The sequence below is a fragment of the Entelurus aequoreus genome, linkage group LG18, assembly GCF_033978785.1.
Source record: "Entelurus aequoreus isolate RoL-2023_Sb linkage group LG18, RoL_Eaeq_v1.1, whole genome shotgun sequence".
Taxonomy (NCBI): Eukaryota; Metazoa; Chordata; class Actinopteri; order Syngnathiformes; family Syngnathidae; genus Entelurus; species Entelurus aequoreus.
In genome coordinates, this window is record NC_084748.1 from 39,871,705 (window position 1) to 39,893,669 (window position 21,965).

General features: G+C 40.9%; 1 protein-coding gene across 9 annotated transcripts in view; it reads left to right on the forward strand.

The window, feature by feature from the left end:
* Nucleotides 1–21,965, forward strand: part of LOC133634127 (VPS10 domain-containing receptor SorCS1) — a 499,576-nt gene that overhangs the window by 219,890 nt on the left and 257,721 nt on the right. For all 9 annotated transcript variants that reach the window (XR_009821878.1, XR_009821879.1, XM_062027161.1 and 6 more), the window contains exon 2: nucleotides 6,286–6,353. Coding sequence is in view for 7 of the 9 variants with exons in the window: in XM_062027161.1 (XP_061883145.1) it covers nucleotides 6,286–6,353 (68 nt within the window). In the remaining 2 variants the exon portion in view is untranslated. The remainder of the gene's footprint in view (nucleotides 1–6,285; nucleotides 6,354–21,965) is intronic.

Genomic DNA, 21,965 nt, shown 5'->3' on the forward strand with positions numbered 1-21,965 from the left:
GCAGTTTAGCCGAAAGTAAACACCTATTTGCAGGGAACTAACAAGTAGAATGAAATGAGTCTAGACTTTGGAGAGGATAATAGGACAGCAACTGAGATAATAATATCATTATAATATAATTGAACCTGTGACAAAGAGTTTGGCGTTTACCACCTAATGCAGGGGTGGGTAATTAATTTTTACCGGGGGCCGCATAAGCAACCCGAGCACTGCTGGAGGGCCACATCGACAATATTTCAATTAAATTTTGCTCAATATTATTTTTGATATATACCATAAGATAAATAATAATAATAATAATAATAATAATAATATTAATAATACTTTCATTTAACATAACTTAACTTTATACCCAAAGCACTGCTTTGGAAATCATTTGTACCCCTTTCAGAGATCACATTTAGTTCCCCTTAAACATCCTCATGTTGCACAATGAAATGTAAGCATAGGATGAAGTGTACATTCCTGTAACTTTCTCTAGTGACAGCATTCCATGATTAATATAAATAAATTAACATTAATAATAAATAACAGTAAAATAAGCACACGTATGACTGAGGAGTCATAGTGTGGTGTTTGAGTTGTCCGACTTTTTGTGTGGCCATAAACGCACCAGTGGTTTAGTGGTATGCGTGTTGGTGACACATGACAAGTTGGTTTTAGCCTGGTTTGTACGGCAGAAAATGACTAGTTTTTCGAGATAGAAGTGTTTTACTCATGTTTTTGGTGTGGTCATGGCCGAATATAAACAGTTTTGCTCAATAAAGTGATCGATATAATTCCTGTCCTCGAAGCATCTCGATAGACGTTACAATAATTGAACGGTGTTGACGAACACGGTTAGAGCCGCTTGTTGTCACTGTCACTCAAAGTTGCATTGCAAAATTACACAGAACAAATGTGTTTATTTTGTTTAGAATTCAGATGGGATTTGATTTGGTGCGCGGCATATATTTGCTGTGCGCAGAGGACGCTTGAGCATTGCGCAGGCGCGCACCTCAGAGGGAACGTTGCTTGGCAGTCCACGTCTTGTTGAAAACATGGCATTCGTCATCAACTTTTCTCTTTTTAGCGTCTCGGGTGTAAACCGTGCATCACTTGTCGCTGCATGTGCACCTTCACTCACAGGTTACACACGGACATACGCCCATAAATAACACTTTTCAAAATAAAAGCAGCACAGTTGTATTGCACGCACAACATAGATGTGTTTTTCAACTTTATTTTGTAATTTGTGATTGCAGCTGTTCACATTCACTCACAATCACACACAAGCATACGTCCACACGGAAGTAATACAAATAACACTTTTCAAAACAAAAGCAGCACCGTTGTATTGCACACCCGAAATAGATACTTTTTCAAATGTATTTTGTAATTTATGATTGGCCTCACGCGGGCCGGACAGGGACGCACAAAGGGCCGGATGTGGCCCGCGGGCCGCAGAATGCCCAGGTCTGACCTAATGGCTTTTCTTCTGGCGCTTATTTCCAGTTTTAGGAAAAGTGGCGTTACATAATAACAACGTGACTAATGCGTTTAATGTCACGTGGTATGCTACTTTTGTTGTGGCTGTATGTCAAAAAGACAGCATCAGAAGCTCAGCAAGTTCAGTGCAGGAAAATAACTTTTTTCCATTCTTATGCAAAAGCAACTTTTCTTACCTTCTGGTACCTGCTGATCTGTATTTGGGATCTGCATGAATCCTGAAAAATTGTGCGCTTCTGCCTTTATCTTGTTATGGGACATTCATATTAAGTAGTTGTGGAGGTTTCCCTCTAGTGGGTTATGCAGACCACCACACACTGCCAGGAGAGCCCGGATCAGAGTTACAACACTCTTTTATTTCCATGAAATCGTGTTTGTGTTTTGCTTTCCAGCAAATGTTTTCTCTGCGTCTGTATCTCTCTCGCTCTCCCTCCAGCTCCACCACGTCTCTCCTCCCGGCTGCTGCTAATAAAGGCGACAGGTGATTAGATAACAAGGCCCATCTGGGCCATCCACTTACCTGTCGCTGTCTTCGAGGCCGGTCCTGGCACACCCCGTTCCGCGGCAGGCCCGCAGGCCACGCCCCCCTCCACAGTAGTGTAAAGTTCTTACTTATATCTGTCAGTAAATTTGCCATGAAAGCGCTAAAACATACCGGTATAGTGAGTTTACATTATTCACCCAAGGAACTTTAGTTATTAGAGAGTTCCGGTCGGACGTTTTTTTTCACGGGACACATTTCCGGTGTTGTTGTTTCCGGGTGAGGAGATGATTAACACAAAACGGCGCAAAGCGACAGTCAGAAAGCGGCATGAAGATGATCTGTAAAACATAATCTATGCAACATTTTGACGAAAGAACCACCATCACATGTTATGTAGACCACAAGGAAGTGTTTTACATTTAGAAAAAAACATATAATATCATGACTCCTTTAATACGCTTTATTTATGAAAAAAGAAAAAAAAAATAGACTATTCATCGGCAGTGCGCCTTATGGTCCGGAAAATCTGGTATTCTAATTTGTTTTCACGTAAAATCCCCTCATTTTTAAGGTGTGACAGCTTTAAGGAGACCGCATGCAGGTAGCAATGTATTGAACTAACAAAACATAGTGCAACAGGGAAGTGCACAGGTACCGTGCCATATAACACAGACAAGCTATGCAGCATACACGCCACTAAAGTCAAACAATGAAACAAAGCTATTTATTACAAGGAAACAATGATCGAGCCCCGTCAGCGGAGCGAGGCTGGCATACAAATCTCTCTGATCAGTGATCAGAGCCAGGTGAGGAGAATAGCGCTCCAAAGCAGGAGTAAAGTCATGGCATAACAAAACCACAAAACTGGAAGAATAACAAAAGTACGAGCCTGAGACATGAAGAAACACCAGACAAAGAAAAAAACACAAATAATAACTGTCAAGGTTATCGGAATTGGCAGCATAAAACCCTGATCTGAACATCTCTAGTTATTTATTTTTTCTTGAGAGAATTGTTGTACATTTTTAGGTAGCAGGTTATAGTTTGCTTTGTACATAATTGTAGCTGTTTGTAAATGCACCAAATCATTACATTTCAATATATTAAATTTTTAAATAAAGGATTTAAAGGCCTACTGAAACCCACTACTACCGACCACGCAGTCTGATAGTTTATATATCAATGATGAAATCTTAACATTGCAACACATGCCAATACGGCCGGGTTAACTTATAAAGTGCAATTTTAAATTTCCTGCTAAACTTCCGGTTGGAAACGTCTTTGGATGATGCATATGCGCGTGACGTCACGAGGGCAACGGAAGTATTCGTACCCAATGTGTCACCATACAAACGGCTCTGTTTTCATCGAACAATTCCACAGTATTCTGGACATCTGTGTTGGTGAATCTTTTGCAATTTGTTTAATGAACAATGGAGATTGCAAAGAAGAAAGTTGTAGGTGGGATCGGTGTATTAGCGGCTTGCTGTAGCAACACAACAAGGACTACTTACTTGGATAGCAGACGCGCTAGCCGATGCTAGCCGCCAATGCGTCTGTGATCGGGTGAAGTCCTTCGTCGCGCCGTCGATCGCTGGAACGCAGGTGAGCACGGGTGTTGATGAGCAGATGAGGACTGGCTGGCGTAGGTGGAGCGCTAATGTTTTTATCATAGCTCTGTGAGGTCCGGTTGCTAAGTTGCTAAGTTAGCTTCAGCGTCGTTAGCAACAGCATTGTTAAGCTTTGCCAGGCTGAGAATTATTAACCGTGTAGTTACATGTCCATGGTTTAATAGTATTGTTGATCTTCTGTCTATCCTTCCAGTCAGGGATTTATGTATTTTGTTTCTATCTGCATTGGAGCCAGATGCTATCACGTTAGCTCAGTAGCTAAAGAGCTTCGCTGATGTATTGTCGTGGAGATAAAAGTCACTGTGAATGTCCATTTCACGTTCTCGACTCTCATTTTCAAGAGGATATAGTATCCGAGGTGGTTTAAAATACAAATCCGTGATCCACAATAGAAAAAGGAGAAAGCGTGGAATCCAATGAGCCCTTTTACCTAAGTTACGGTCAGAGCGAAAAAAGATACACCCTGCACTGCCTCTCTAGTTCTTCACTCTAACGTTCCTCATCCACGAATCTTTCATCCTCGCTCAAATTAATGGGGTAATCGTCGCTTTCTCGGTCCGAATCTCTCTCGCTCCATTGTAAACAATGGGGAATTGTGAGGAATACTACCTCCTGTGATGTCACGCTACTTCCGGTACAGGCAAGGTTTTTTTTTATCAGCGACCAAAAGTTGCAAACTTTATCGTCGTTGTTCTCTACTAAATCCTTTCAGCAAAACTATGGCAATATCGCGAAATGATCAAGTATGACACATAGAATGGATCTGCTATTCCCGTTTGAATTAAAAAAATAATAATTTCAGTAGGCCTTTAAATGTTCTGTATATCCAATGTTATGCATTATTCTAACTGACCTCGTTTGTAACACGGTTACTTTTGTAGTTATTTTCCTATATTTCTACACAATAACTCAGATATGGTAACAATAGTGAGCAGTAGATAATCTGGAGTGATTTTTGGTCCGGAACATATTTAGCTTTATTCATTATTGACATATTTCTTGCCACCTTATATTGTATATATGTAAATTATATTTACAGTTCATTCTATCATGTTATTACACCCAAAATGTTGATTCATTTCACCCTTTCAATGTGTACTCCGTCTATTTGTATTTGTCCCTGACTTTCTCTTTTACTGTTACCAAATAGCATGATTTTTAGTTTTATTAAGATAAAAAAAAAAAAAAGCCTGTTTTTGTCAAACCATGTGTCAGGTTCAAACACTGATGACATCTATTAAACAAGACAATAAGCAAGGAATTAAATAGAGACACAATTAAATTTGGCTCAATTGAGGAGAGACGTCTGGACTGTACTCTTTGTACTGTACAGGTGGAATTCTTTCCCATTCTTGCTTGATGTACAGCTTAAGTTGTTCAACAGTCCGGGGGTCTCCGTTGTGGTATTTTAGGCTTCATATTACACCACACATTTTCAATGGGAGACAGGTCTGGACTACAGGCAGGCCAGTCTAGTACCCACACTCGTTTACTATGAAGCCACGTTGATGTAACATGTGGCTTGGCATTGTCTTGCTGAAATAAGCAGGGGCGTCCATGATAACAATGCTTGGATGGCAACATATGTTGCTCCAAAACCTGTATGTACCTTTCAGCATTAATGGTGCCTTCACAGATGTGTATGTTACCCATGTCTTGGGCACTAATACACCCCCATACCATCACACATGCTGGCTTTTGAACTTTGCACCTATGACAAACAAACAATTATTTGTCTCTTTGTTCCGGAGGACACGATGTCCACAGTTTCCAAAAACAGTTTGGAATGGGGACTCGTCGGACCACAGAACACTTTTCCACTTTGCATCAGTCCATCGTAGATGAGCTCGGGCCCAGCGAAGCCGGCGGCGTTTCTGGGTGTTGTTGATAAATGGCTTTGGCCTTGCATAGTATACGTTTGAACTTGCACTTACAGATGCAACAACAAACTGTAGTTACTCACAGTGTTTTTCTGAAGTGTTCCTGAGCCCATGTGGTGATATCCTTTACACACTGATGTCGCTTTTTGATGCAGTACCGCCTGAGGGATCCAAGGTAACGGGCATTCAATGTTACGTGCAGTGATTTATTCAGATTCTCTCAACCTTTTTATGATATTACGGACCATAGATGGTGAAGTCCCTAAATTCCCTGCAGTAGCTCGTTGAGAAATGTTGTTCTTAAACTGTTGGACGATTTGCTCACGCATTTGTTCACCATCCTTGCTTGTGAACGACTGAGCATTTCATGGAAGCTGCTTTTATACCCAATCATGGCACCCGCCTGTTCCCAATTAGCCTGTTCACCTGTGGGATGTTCCAAATAAGTCTTGGATGAGCATTCTTCAACTTTCTCAGTCTTTTTTGCCACTTGTGCCAGCTTTTTTGAAACATGTTGCAGGCATCAAATTCCAAATGAGCTAATATTTGCAAAAATGAACAAAGTTTTCCAGATCGAATTTTAAGTGTCTTGTCTTTGCAGTCTATTCAATTGAATATAGGTTGAAAAGGATTTGCAAATCATTGTATTCTGTTTTTATTTACGATTTACACAACATGCCAACTTCACCTGGTTTCGGGGTGTGTACATGATTCGTCCAAAATAAAAACATCGGAACGTAAATGTGCATCTTGCCTTTATTGGGGACATTTTACTGATTGAAACATCTCTCTTGTCTTGCAGGTGATTTTGATGCTGACCAAATTACATGACTTCAACCTCAACAGTGTCACTGAGAGCTCACTATGGAGGTAAGGATATCATACCACATAGCTCATGATATAAAAAAAAGTGATTCTTGGAAGTCTTCAAGAGGCAATGTTACCCATCCATTTTACACAGCAATACTATTACGTGTTATTGCTCTATTGTGTGCTTAGCTGTTGTGTAGTTGCTAGTTTCTCGTAGCCTGTAGCCTACCGTGTTTACCTTTTGAAAATGAACTAACACAAATAGAATAAAAGACCAACCTTGCATGCTTTTTGGAGGATATTTAGATGTTAACTAGCTGTCCTTTTTTGCAAAAGTAAACATGCTGCTAAACCAGGGGTCGGCAACCCAAAATGTTGAAAGAGCCATATTGGACCAAAAATACAAAAACAAATCTGTCTGGAGCCGCAACAAATTAAAAGCCATATTACATACAGATAGTGTGTCATGAGATATAAATTGAATTAAGAGGACTTAAAGGAAACTAAATGAGCTCAAATATACCTACAAGTGAGGTATAATGATGCAATATGTACATACAGCTAGCCTAAATAGCATGTTAGCATTGATTAGCTTGCAGTCATGCAGTGACCAAATATGTCTGATTAGCACTCCACACAAGTCAATAACATCAACAAAACTCACCTTTGTGCATTCACGCACAACGTTAAAAGTTTGGTGGACAAGATGAGACAGAAAAAGAAAGTGGCATAAAACACGTCCCAGAAAGTCGGAGAAAGTTTTACATGTAAACAAACTAAGGTGAGTTCAAGGACCGCCAAAATTAGTAGGACAAAACGGCGCTCGCCAAATACTCGAATCAGTGAAGCATATTTAATATAAACAGTGTGCTTTATAACAATTAGGGAGGTTTGTGTCATGTTTGTCCTCCTACAGAAACCATACTAAAACAAAAAATATATTTGTTTCCCCTCATCTTTTTCCATTTTTCATACATTTTTGAAAAAGCTCCAGAGAGCCACTAGGGCGGCGCTAAAGTCTAGAGCCGCGGGTTGCCGACCCCCGTGCTAGACAATGCAAGACGAACTAATCTGATGGTTTTTGAAACGATGAAAGGTCTATGCAGATAAACAATTGTGAAAGTCTGGTTTCACCGGGTTCTTCTGACCACCAACCACGGACATGACAGCAGCGTTCAGTGTTTCGAACAAGGTTTTATTTTTCAATAAACTGTCTTTCTTGTCCTTTCCAGCCATGTCCAATTTACTTGCTCGCTTTGGCTCACGCTCGTGCTCGCTCTTCCCCCACACGAGCACTCAAATGGTTTCTCTGTCTCTCGCTGCATGCTCTGCCATCCACCAACAACAACCCCTCTCCTTCCCGACTGCTGCCTTTAACAGAGCGACAGGTGATCAGACAAACACTCACAGCTGTGTCATCTACGCACCTGCCGCTAATCTCGAGGCCGGTCCTGACACGCCCCGCTTCTCCGCAGGCCCGCAGGCCACGCCCCCCCCACAACGATTTAATTGTGTTATTTGTGAGAGAATAGATTTACCGGTGAGTCGTAGCAAAGCAACGGAGAGAAGGCGCTTTGGAAATCCAACACCTGTCAGGGATAGTTTGAAATTGAAAGGTTTTTGCCTGGTATGAGTCCATTAGCAGCATGAAGTAACAGCTTGAAAGCTTGAAAATCCTCAAACTAAAGCCAAATGTAGGCTTTGGCAAATATCTTGCGTTATTCTTTCTTGTTTGTCCTTAATATTTTTACTTTTTTACATTATTAGCAAACCACAGCAACAAATTAATTATGACCAACTAGGGATGTCCGATAATGGCTTTTTGCCGATATCCGATATTCCGATATTGTCCAACTCTTTAATTACCGATACCGATATCAACCGATACCGATATCAACCGATATATACAGTCGTGGAATTAACACATTATTATGTCTAATTTGGACAAACAGGTATGGTGAAGATAAGGTACTTTAAAAAAAAAAATTATAAAATAAAATAAGATAAATACATTAAAAACATTTTCTTGAATAAAAAAATAAAGTAAAACAATATAAAAACAGTTACATAGAAACTAGTAATTAATGAAAATGAGTAACATTAACTGTTAAAGGTTAGTACTATTAGTGGACCAGCAGCACGCACAATCATGTGTGCTTACGGACTGTATCCCTTGCAGACTGTATTGATATATATTGATATATAATGTAGGAACCAGAATATTAATAACAGAAATAAACAACCCTTTTGTGTAAATGAGGAGGGAGGTTTTTTGGGTTGGTGCATTAATTGTAAGTGTATCTTGTGTTTTTTATGTTGATTTAATTAAAAAAAAACAAAAAAAAAACGATACCGATAATTAAAAAAACGATACCGATAATTTCCGATATTACATTTTAACGCATTTATCGACATCCCTATGACCAACTAATTGTAGAAACTACTGTAGGTTCACTGTTTGTTGAATCTGGAGACTAAATTAGAGATGTAGGAAAACAGAGGTTTATTCAGACAACCTTTGTCTTTATTTTAATCTCAGCCTTTACCAATTATCCATTACCAATATACAATTTTAGTGATCTGCAATACTAAAGCACCAGGCTGAGCATCAATTATGTTGTGTCTGGACTAGGGATGCAACGATATTACCACTTCATATCACGGTTATTGTGACCAAATTTGTCACGTTCATTATCACTGTAAAAATTAGGCTGCATAACGGTTGTACGGTATACCGTTATTAGTATAGTACCGCAATACTAATGAATCATATTCATTAGTCTTATTTGTCGCCATGGAGAAGGATGGCTTCTCAAAGGATTTGCAAATCCTTTTCAAAAAACACATTTTGAAATCGGATTCATACCTACCAGAGTGATATGGAATAGTCCCTACGACTACACTGTTTGTGTCACTCAAAGTACTTACATACTAAAATGGCTGATCATTTTAGCATGTGCAAAACTTTGCTCTCGCCCAAAATTCGGAATATTAGCACAGACTAAGGATGTAACAATTAACGGTATTAATGATAAATGGTGGTAAAACTACCAACAGTTAGTAATATCGGTTTAAATTGAAATTACAGCAAAATCGTGATCGATAAGCGCAATTCGATAAACCCCCGGATTGGTGATACAGCTCGTTTACTGGAGAAAAAAGCTGGTGCACTAATGGCTAGCTAGCAGCTACTGCTCAGCTAGTGCTGCTAATTTCTAGGTGGCAACCATCATGCTAATTGCTGGCTATTTTAGATGCTAACATGAGCTGAAGACACAATAACGTTCTTCCATATTACAAATGTCATACTAGGGTTGGACGGTATACCGGTATTAGTATAGTACCGCGATACTAATGAATCATTTTTGGTACTATATCGCCTCAGGAAGAGGTGTTTTACGACATGGCTAGCTAGCTAGCGTTTAACGTCCATCCGCCGTTTGCAGTGTTTTAGCTACTTCTAAATCGCTAATCCTCGCCTCCACGGCGACAAATAAGATATGTTTATTACAAGTATCATCCCTGCAGGACGAGGAATAGCTAAACATGCTTCACTACACACTGTAGCTCACCAGCATCAAAATGTAAACAAATGCCATGGGTGGATCTACACCTAACATCCACTGTAATGATATCAAGTACATGCACGTATCTAGTCGTAATTACTATGATTACGTCGATATGTTTTGGCATCACAACATCTTCTTTTGTTTAAAAAAATGATATTATGTTTATAAACTCAGGAAATATGTCCCTGGACACATGAGGACTTTGAATATGACCAATGTATGATCCTGTAACCATTTGGTATCATATTGATACCCAAATTTGTGGTATCATCCAAAACTAATGTAAAGTATCAAACAACAGAAGAATAAGTAATTATTACATTTGAACAGAAGATAGAACATGTTAAAAGAGAAAGTATGCAGATATTAACAGTAAATGAACACGTAGATTAATAATTAATTTTCTACCACTTGTCCTTGATAATGTTGACAAAATAATACAATGATAAATGACACAATATGTTACTGCATACGTCAGCAGACTAAATTAGGAGCCTTTGTTTGTTTACGTACTACTAAAAGACAAGTTGTCTTGTATTTTCACTATTTTATTTGAGGACTTAACTGCAATAAGAAACATATGTTTAATGTACCCTAAGATTATTTGTCAAAATAAAGCCAATAATGCAATTTGTTTGTGGTCCCCTTTATTTAAAAAAGTACCGAAAGGTATTGAAATAATTTTAGTACCGGTACCAAAATATTGGTATCGTTACAACACTATGTCATACCACCACATAAACTTGTATAAACATATTTCTGTCTGAACAACTAAGATATCCAATTATGTACATTGAACCTACAGGTAGTGTTCTCTTAGGATTTAAGGATTATTTTTTTCTCATAACAGCACACAAGAGACATGAAATGGCACACCATTTAGACCGATCAGACTCGTGTTTATTGACAGTAAGTTTGTTAGAGTATTAATTGTTAGAGCTTTGGCGGAAGAATTTAAACTAGCCCTGACCAATTCAAGGCCTTGTTCACACTGCATGTCAATTCCCATTGTTTGGGCCAATATATGACCAGTATCAGATTTTTCCATGTCAATGTGAAAAGTGCAACTTCGAATTTTTCCAAATCGACCCAAGCATATCGTATATGTAGCCGATGCGACTGCAGTCTGAACGCTCAGGTCGCGTTCATCCGACCAATACGTCATCAAATAGCGATGAGCGTCATAATTCATCGCCAAAATAGACAGTTGCAAAATAAATAGTTGACAAATGAGCAGAACACAGGTGAAAATGTTGACTTGGATTGCACAAAATCCTTGAAATGTCCACTAATGTGTCAGGACTGAGACCTACTAGAATTGGATCCCCTCAACGCCCTGACTACGCCTAGAATTTATGTCCATAAAAGTTATGACAGAATCGGTGACAAAGGGCAGCCTTGGCAGAGTCCAACCCTCACTGGAAATCTGTCCGACTTACTGCCAGCAATGCCGACCAAGCTCTGACACTGATCGTACAGGGAGCGGACCGCCACAATCAGACAGTCCGATACCCCATACTCTCTGAGCACTCCCCACAGGACTTCCCAAGAGACACGGTCGAATGCCTTCTCCAAGTCCACAAGACTGGTTGGGCATACTCCCATTCACCCTCAAGGACCCTGCCGCGAGTATAGAGCTGGTCCACAGTTCCACGACCAGAAATTCCCATATTTTAAAGTGTAACACTTCAACCCCACAGATATATTCACTAAATACAGCAACTACCAAGGAGGATGACTTTCAATCGAAATCATCGTGGCTTTGGGACTATCATTTAGCATTTATTGCAGCTTCCATCATTTGTAAATCTGATGAGGTCGCACCTTTTTATCGGTCTATGGTGAAAGTTGAAGGCACACTGATAATAAGTCACTCGTCTGTGATTCAAATGGTTCCACGACAGAAGCCTCTGAGGAACAGATCAATAATCTCACTGTCCTTTGGTCCAACGCGAGAATGGTTTTACTTCTGATGAATGACAGTGGACTCATCTGGGACGTCTAACCCTGAGGAAATGGAATCCTCACCAAGGAACCCAGGCGGTTATAAATCCTTAGGGATAGTAAATTCATAAGCATTGCATGCATCTCTGCATTTTTTTTTTTTTTTTACGCTGGAAGCTCTCTAAAGACCCAGATCCTTCCAAACGAGGGCTTTATTTCGGATTCAACATCAATTTCAATAAAAGTTCATCGAAATGTTTGCTGTTTATGAAGTCAGTCAAGTAAATGTATGGTGTATTTGCTGCATTATGAATATGTTTTTGCCTATTAACAGGATTCGTACGGGTGCTTAAAAACCTTGAAAATGCTTGGATTTTAATTTTGTGTTTTCATCCATCCATCCATCCATCTTCTTCCGCTTATCCGAGGTCGGGTCGCGGGGGCAGCAGCCTAAGCAGGGAAGCCCAGACTTCCCTCTCCCCAGCCACTTCGCCCAGCTCTTCCCGAGGGATCCCGAGGCGTTCCCAGGCCAGCCGGGAGACATAGTCTTCCCAATGTGTCCTGGGTCTTCCCCGTGGCCTCTTACCGGTCGGACATGCCCTAAACACCTCCCTAGGAAGGCGTTCGGGTGGCATCCTGACCAGATGCCCGAACCACCTCAACTGGCTCCTCTCGATGTGGAGGAGTAGCGGCTTTACTTTGAGCTCCTCCCGGATGGCAGAGCTTCTCACCCTATCTCTAAGGGAGAGCCCCGGCACCCGGCGGAGGAAACTCATTTCGGCCGCTTGTACCCGTGATCTTGTCCTTTCGGTCATAACCCAAAGCTAATGACCATAGGTGAGGATGGGAACGTATATCGACCGGTAAATTGAGAGCTTTGCCTTCCGGCTCAACTCCTTCTTCACCACAACAGATCGATACAGTGTTTGTGTTTTCAAGGTTTGAAAAATGCTTGAATTTTGGGTGAAGTGCTTGGAAATGCTTGAAAATGTTCATCGTATTTCTCGGCAGTCTGACTCAATAGGCTAATTACAAAATGGAAAAAAATAAAATAAGTTTCCTTAAAAATGAAAAGCTACACGCTTGATCTGTTGGCTTTGCACGAGCCCTTACATTAGGTTGTTGTCATGCCAGAGCCACAGAGATTACTAGCCCTACAAGTTAACTAACGTTAGCTAAGGTTTTGATTTCTAACCTTTTGGTACACGCTAGACCTAAACTGTGAGATCATCGCTAGATTACATGTTAATTTGTCTCGGACAGTCGAACCACGGACACTGGTACTCCTCAGGGCTGTGTACTCTCCCCCTGGCTCTTCTCCCTGTATACAAACTGCTGCACCTCCAGTCACCTGTCCGTAAAAAGCTGCTCAAGTTTGCGGACGACACTACCCTCATCGGGCTCATCTCGGATGGCGACGAGTCCGCCTACAGGAAAGAGGTGGACCAGCTGGCGTCCTGGTGAAGCCTCAACAACCTGGAGCTGAACGCCCAGAAAACAGTGGAGATGATCATGGACTTCAGGAAAGTCACAGCCCCACCATCCCCCCTCACCCTGATTGACTCTCCCACCCCCGTCCGTCTCCATTGTGGACTCCTTCCGTTTCTTGGGCACCCACATCACCCATCAGCTCCATCATCAAGAAGGCCCAGCAGAGGATGTACTTCCTGCGGCAGCTTAAGAAACTTAAGGTACCGACCGAGATGCTGGTGCAGTTTTACTCAGCCGTCATCGAGTCCATCCTCACCTCCTCCATCACCAAGTGGTTCCCCGGCGCCACAGTCGGGGATAAGCATTGACTGCAGCGCATGGTACGTGCTGCTGAGAAGGTTATTGGCTGTAAGCTCCTATCCCTCCAGGACCTGTTCTCCTCCAGGACCAGGAGGCGTGTGGATCGGATCACAGCTGACTTTCTCACCCTGGACACAAACTATTCTCCCCTCTCCCCTCAGGCAGGAGACTACGGTCCATCCAGACCCACACCTCCCGCCACCTGAACAGTTTTTTCCCCTCGGCCATCAGGCAGATGGACAATAACAAGATCTGATAGCTCAGTTACAGCTCATTTTATTACCTATTCTGTTATATGTGCTTTATGTTGCACAATTGCACCAAGAAAAATTCCTAGTTTGTGAACCCGTTCTCAAACAATGGCAATAAAAACTATTCTGATTCTAATTACGGACAATTATTACGAGCTTTGAAAGGAAAAAAAGCGAGCGTTTATCAGAATCAGAATCAGAATCAGAATAGTTTTATTGCCATTGTTTGAGAACGGGTTCACAAACTAGGAATTTTTTTCGGTGCAATCGTGCAACATAAAAAAACATATAACACAATTTATCAATGATAAATTATAATGTTAAGAACTTCCCTCAACTAAGAAATCGATTTATTATCATAGCCACAGTTATAAGGCTAGATATGCTTAATGAAAAGTGTTGTGGAACAAACAACATATTTTCCTTTAATATATTATCCTTATATTAATGTGGAACAGTTTTGTTAATAAATGAGTGAAATTGACATTTTGAGGGTGTGTGTATTTATATCACATTATGCAGTTTACAAACCCCGTTTCCATATGAGTTGGGAAATTGTGCTAGATGTAAATATAAACGGAATACAATGATTTGCAAATCATTTTCAACCCATATTCAGTTGAATATGCTACAAAGAAAACATATTTGATGTTCAAACTGATAAAACAATTTTTTTTTTGCAAATAATCATTAACTTTAGAATTTGATGCCAGCAACACGTAACAAAAAAGTTGGGAAAGGTGGAAATAAATACTGATAAAGTTGAGGAATGCTCATCAAACACTTATTTGGAACATCCCACAGGTGAACAGGCAAATTGGGAACAGGTGGGTGCCATGATTGCGTATAAAAGTAGATTCCATGAAATGCTCAGTCATTCACAAACAAGGGTTCAGAGAATCTGGAGAAATCACTGCATGTAAGCAGCTAAGCCCGTGACCATTAATCCCTCAAGCTGTACTGCATCAACAAGCGACATCAGTGTGTAAAGGATATCACCACATGGGCTCAGGAACACTTCAGAAACCCACTGTCAGTAACTACAGTTGGTCGCTACATCTGTAAGTGCAAGTTAAAACTCTCCTATGCAATGCAAAGACCGTTTATCAACAACACCCAGAAATGCCGTCGGCTTCGCTGGGCCTGAGCTCATCTAAGATGGACTGATAAAAAATAAATATAATAAAAAAATAAAAATAAAAAAAATAAAAATAAAAATAAAAAATAAGATGGACTGATACAAAGTGGAAAAGTGTTCTGTGGTCTGACGAGTCCACATTTCAAATTGTTTTTGGAAATTGTGGACGTCGTGTCCTCCGGTCCAAAGAGGAAAAGAACCATCCGGATTGTTTTTGCGCAAAATTGAAAAGCCAGCATCTGTGACGGTATGGGGGTGTATTAGTGTCCAAGGCATGGTTAACTTACACATCTGTGAAGGCGCCATTAATGCTGAAAGGTACATACAACATATGTATGTACCAACATATGTTGCCATCCAAGCAACGTTACCATGGACGCCCCTGCTTATGTCAGCAAGACAATGCCAAGCCACGTGTTACATCAACGTGGCCTGTAGTCCAGACCTGTCTCCCATTGAAAATGTGTGACGCATTATGAAGCGTAAAATACCACAACGGAGACCCCCGGACTGTTGAACAACTTAAGCTGTACATCAAGCAAGTTCCCAAACGTTTACTGAGTGTTGTTAAAAGGAAAGGCCATGTAACACAGTGGTGAACATGCCCTTTCCCAACTACTTTGGCACGTGTTGCAGCCATGACATTCTAAGTTAATTATTATTTGCAAAAAAAAAAAATAAGTTTATGAGTTCGAACATCAAATATGTTGTCTTTGTAGTGCATTCAATTGAATATGGGTTGAAAAGGATTTGCAAATCATTGTATTCCGTTTATATTTACATCTAACACAATTTCCCAACTCATATGGAAACGGGGTTTGTACAAGCACAAATACGGTGTGAATCAACCTGAGTTGTTCCATGTCAATGAGCCCTGTAAGTAAGAAAAATATCAATACATTTGAAAAACAACACAAATGGAGACACATTTGCAAACACCAATGACATTGAATAGTCGCACTGCTTCATTTTCTATGCCCCATTCAGTTAATGATAACTGCTGGTCCAATGTTAGGCTTAGGTTTTAGCAGATTTTCCATTTTTTTCCTACAGACAGCATTTGGTGACCTCAAACAACAAGGCTATGGATTGACTCACACTGGTATTCACCTTTTGAAGGGTACTGGAAAAACTGGAAAATTGATCTTGAAAGTCTTTAAAAAGTGCTTGAATTTGGCCATGGAAAAGGTGTACGAACCCTGTATTGGGGACATTGTCATTTCGAATTCCAATGGAATGTTTATATAAACTTAGCCCACTTGATGTTTCATTTGAATAGAATAGAATATGTAGCAAATAAATATATCCCTGTTTCTACTTTAAACTACATATGGTGACAAACATATTGAAGTGGCTTTACTTGACACATTTGTGAGTAGATTAAGGAAACACAGCTGGCTCACGATATCTACAGCTGTCTTCTGACTTTATGACAGCATCTGGCTTCTGTTGAATAAAGTTATACCGCAGGGTACGTGAATGCTGATGAGCACATACACATATGCTTTGTGTCTCCACTATATTGAAATACGTCCATTCACATAGGCTACAATGTAAAAAAAAATAAACGTATATACTTCAATCAATCAATCAATGTTTATTTTTATAGCCCTAAATCACAAGTGTCTCAAAGGGCTGCACAAGCCACAACGACATCCTCGGTACAGAGCCCACTTAAGGGCAAGGAAAAACTAATCCCGGTGGGACGTCGATGTGAATGACTATGAGAAACCTTGGAGAGGACCGCATATGTGGGTACACAGTAATCAGTTAATTACCGATATTACTTTATTAAAGGAAAAAGCAGTAATCGATTGACTTTTCCAAAGTAACTGTGGCAACTCTGCTGACCACACTGGCAAGAGACTAGTTGACAGCGTGGAGAGGGAAGAAGATAATGAGCCACCTTTCAAAAAGATTATTTCCAAAGCAAGAAGCCTTGTTATGAAAATACAGTACAGGGCCAGGCACTTACCAGAGATGATAGACTGCAGCCATGCACAGTGGTTGCATCGTGATGCATCGTTTGCATCTTACAGTACTTCATGGAAGGACAATGCTACATGGTACACAATTTAAGATTAATGTTTTTATTTTTTATTTTTATTACATTCTCAAATGTGACTGGAGTTGGTGCTTTACACCTGTCTCCGGAGCACTTCAGCAACAACAGCTGTTTTCTGTTACTAATTAGGACGATTTAGGTTGAGCTTCAAACACCATTCTTGGTTGGGACATTGTGTATTATTCTCTCCATGTTGAGGTCAAGTACGGATGCACTTTGTGGACGCCATCTGCTTCACAATCTTTGTGAGTTTTTTGCTTATGTCCAACATTCCGCTTCTGTTTCCATTACAGTCTGTCCTGCTTAGTCTTTTTCCGTGAATAGCTTCCCCTATGCTTTTGGAGTACTTCCAAGCTCTCGCGTTTAGTTTTTTCATGCATTAAATCCCTGTTGACCTGCGCTCTGCCTCATAGTTTTTTCTGCATTTTGGAAATTACAACAACCTTTTCCGTCTCACACGACGCGCCACCTGACAGAATGTCCCGACCAGGTGATTTCACAGACAAAGACTTTGTGATGGGTTTTTTTGGCTGAAAATGAGGCAGAGGCTCAGCGGTAGCCCCCTGAGGAACTAGAGACATTGATGTGGCCGCCGACGAAGGTAGAAGTTGGCGTCATCACAACGGACTATGGGTGAATATGGCAACCCAAACCGCAATGTGGCAGAACTTTTCTTGTCCTGGGCTGCAAGCCAGTTCAGCCCAGGAATATCAGGGCCAGCCGAACCCGAGTCGCCGGCACCTGGAGCACGCAGGAGAGCAGGTCAGCGTCAAAAGGTGACGTGCTTTGTACAGACTTTTTCTCCCCCCGGCTTCCCAGAGCTCACCCACCCTGGGCTTCTTCTCCCGCTACGGTTAATGGTCAAACGCTCCGCCGTCAAACCAGTGACAGCGTTTGGTATCCGCTTCCTGAGGAGTGGCCTAGGGCTGGTAGCTGTATGACTGTGGAGGCACGGCTAAGTCTACGAAGACCGCCACATTCTGTCCTTTGTCCAGTGAGACCTCCGCTGCCAGCTACCCATGCAGTAAGGCGGCCACCTCCAGCGCTCAGCCCAGCCTGGCTGCTGCCTCCAGTGCTCCTTCCAGCCTGGCCGCTGCCTCCCGCAACTCCAGTGGGTCTGCTGCAGGCGCCACCTGCAACTCCAGTGGGTCTGCTGCGGGGTTCACCCGCAACTCCAATGGGTCTGCAGCAGTCGGCGCCATCCTCTTCAATGGGTCTGCCACAGTCGCCGCCATCTTCTCCAGTGGGTCTGCCGCAGTCTCCGCCGCCATCCACTCCAGCCGGGCCTGCAGACCCCGCCACCATACGCTCCACCAGGCCTGCAGACGTTGCCGCAATCCGCTCCAGCGGGTCTGCAGACGCTGCCGCCCCCTCATCGCCCGAGAAAGTGGCCGTTGAATGGACGCCTGACGCGCAATAACCAGGTCCTGGCCGTGGACTGTTATGGCTGCTGGTACGCCGCCGCCACTAATATCCGCCTCCTCATTTTCCACGGATGTGGCTATCCCGTGGCGCCAACTGACTCTTCCCCGCTGGCTGCGAGGAAACATGGCTAGGTGTATATATATATATATATATATATATATATACAGGTGTTATATATATATTATATATATACAGGTGTGTATATATAGGTGTTGGCCATGCGATGAGATGGCGACTTGTCCAGGGTGTACCCAGCCTTCCGCCCGAATGCAGGAGATAGGCTCCAGCACCCCCCACGACCCCAAAAGGGACAAGCGGTAAAAAATTGATGGATATATATATATATATATATATATATATATATATATATATATATATATATATATATATATATATATATATATATATATATATATTGTACAGGCCAAAAGTTTGGACACGCCTTCTCATTTCAATGTGTTTTCTTTATTTTCATGACTATTTACATTGTAGATTGTCACTGAAAGCATCAAAACTATGACACCTGTGAAGTGAAAACCCTTTCAGGTGACTACCTCTTGAAGCCCATCAAGAGAATGCCAAGAGTGTGCTTAGCAGTAATCAGAGCAAAGGGTGGACATTTTGAAGATACTGGAATATAAAACATGTTTTCAGTTTTTTCACCTGTTTTTGTTAAGTACAAACCCCGTGTCCATATGAGTTGGGAAATTGTGTTAGATGTAAATATAAACGGAATACAATGATTTGCAAATCATTTTCAACCCATATTCAGTTGAATATGTTACAAAGACAACATATTTGATGTTCAAACTGATAAACTTTTTTTTTTTTGCAAACAATCATTAACTTTAGAATTTGATGCCAGCAACACGTGACAAAGAAGTTGGGAAAGGTGACAATAAATACTGATAAAGTTGAGGAATGCTCATCAAACACTTATTTGGAACATCCCACAGGTGAACAGGCAAATTGGGAACAGGTGGGTGCCATGATTGGATATAAAAGTAGATTCCATGAAATGCTCAGTCATTCACAAACAAGGATGGGGCGAGGGTCACCACTTTGTCAACAAATGCTTGAGCAAATTGTTGAACAGTTTAAGAAAAACCTTTAACAACCAGCTATTGCAAGGAATTTAGGGATTTCACCATCTATGGTCCGTAATATCATCAAAGGGTTCAGAGAATCTGGAGAAATCACTGCACGTAAGCAGCTAAGCCCGTGACCTTCGATCCCTCAGGCTGTACTGCATCAACAAGCAACATCAGTGTGTAAATGATATCACCACATGGGCTCAGGAACACTTCAGAAACCCACTGACAGTAACTACAGTTGTTCGCTACATCTGTAAGTGCAAGTTAAAACTCTCCTATGCAAGGCGAAAACCGTTTATCAACAACACCCAGAAACGCCATCGGCTTCGCTGGGCCTGAGCTTATCTAAGATGGACTGATACAAAGTGGAAAAGTGTTCTGTGGTCTGACGAGTCCACATTTCAAATAGTTTTTGGAAACTGTGGACGTTGTGTCCTCTGGACCAAAGAGGAAAAGAACCATCCAGATTGTTATAGGCGGAAAGTTGAAAAGCCAGCATCTGTGATGGTATGGGGGTGTATTAGTGCCCAAGACATGGGTAACTTACACATCTGTGAAGGCGCCATTAATACTGAAAGGTACATACAGGTTTTGAAGCAACATATGTTGCCATCCAAGCAACGTTACCATGGACGCCCCTGCTTATTTCAGCAAGACAATGCCAAGCCTCGTGTTACATCAACGTGGCTTCATAGTAAAAGAGTGCGGATACTAGACTGGCCTGCCTGTAGTCCAGACCTGTCTCCCATTGAAAATGTGTGGCGCATTATGAAGCCTAAAATACCACAACGGAGACCCCCGGACTGTTGAACAACTTAAGCTGTACATCAAGCAAGAATGGGAAATAATTCCACCTGAGAAGCTTCAAAAATGTGTCTCCTCAGTTCCCAAACGTTTACTGAGTGTTGTTAAAGGGAAAGGCCATGTAACACAGTGGTGAACATGGCCTTTCCCAACTACTTTGGCACGTGTTGCAGCCATGAAATTCTAAGTTAATTATTATTTGCAAAAAAAAAATAAAGTTTATGAGTTTGAACATCAAATATCTTGTCTTTGTAGTGCATTCAATTGAATATGGGTTGACAATGATTTGCAAATCATTGTATTCCGTTTATATTTACATCTAACACAATTTCCCAAATCATATGGAAACAGGGTTTGTACATAACTCCACATGTGTTCATTCATAGTTTTGATGCCTTCAGTGTTAATCTACAATGTAAAAGTCATGAAAATAAAGAAAAACACATTGAATGAGAAGGTGTGTCCAAACTTTTGGCCTGTACTGTACATACATTTATACACACATATATATGACTATATTCAGCGGTCCTTGAAACCATGGTAAAAAAATATATCGGTCTCTGGATTTTCTGAGTATTGAACAATCACTCTGTTTTTAGAGCGCACAGCTTGTAGGTTCAATGTGTACAATTTAATATCTTAGTTGCTCAGACAGTAATGTATTTATATCAGTTTAGAATAGGGCATGTCACTTCCTAATGGGGAAAGACGTTAATGTCTCTTGTTTTCATGTTAGCATTTAAACTAGTGAGCTGGCGCCACTCAGTCCGTGAGTTTATCACCGTGCAGTTATCAATCACGGTTTGTCAATTATTTTAATTTAATAATTCAAAAGTAAATAATTAAACAGATATCAGGAGTTTTACCAAAGTTATCATCATTACAATTTACTGTTACATCTCTTATTGGGGACAATCCCATTTTAAAAACCAGTCGAAATTCATTGTAAAAGCCAATATGTCGATTCTTAAGACGCGTCACCAAATTGGACGTACTACTGGACTTCTTTTCGAGAATTTCCTTGTTCGTTTGACTCCGAGGCAGAGCACCTCCAAACAGAATTTTGGCTTCTTTCATTTTTCGCTAAATACTGGTTGTAGCATGTTCTGTTGTTATTTTTGCACCACCTCTGTCCCGTAGCTGCGAGGGGGAGATGCACACATGCTGCTGCTGTGGGTTGTGTTCTCTGAAAAAAATCAGTGCTCAAAAACAAGAAAAAAAAAATACAACAATTAGGGGTATTTTATTAGAACTAAGCAAAATTATCTACTAATAGAACAAGAAAATTCGGCTTGTCAAGACTTTCCAAAACAAGTCATATTAGCTAACCTCAATGAACCCAAAAATACCTTAAAATAAGTATATTCTCACTAATAACAAGTGCACTTTTCTTGGTAGAAAAAAAGAAGAGACCTTTTTTCTCAATATGTTGAAAAATATTCTTAAATGAAGTAAATGCTAGTGCCATTATCTTGACATAATGAAATGCCCTCTGCATTACATTTCTTGAAACCAGCAAACTTATACTAAAAACTAATTTATTGTTCTTATTGGAAAGGCAACAAGGCGACCGCTTGTTACTCTCGGGGTC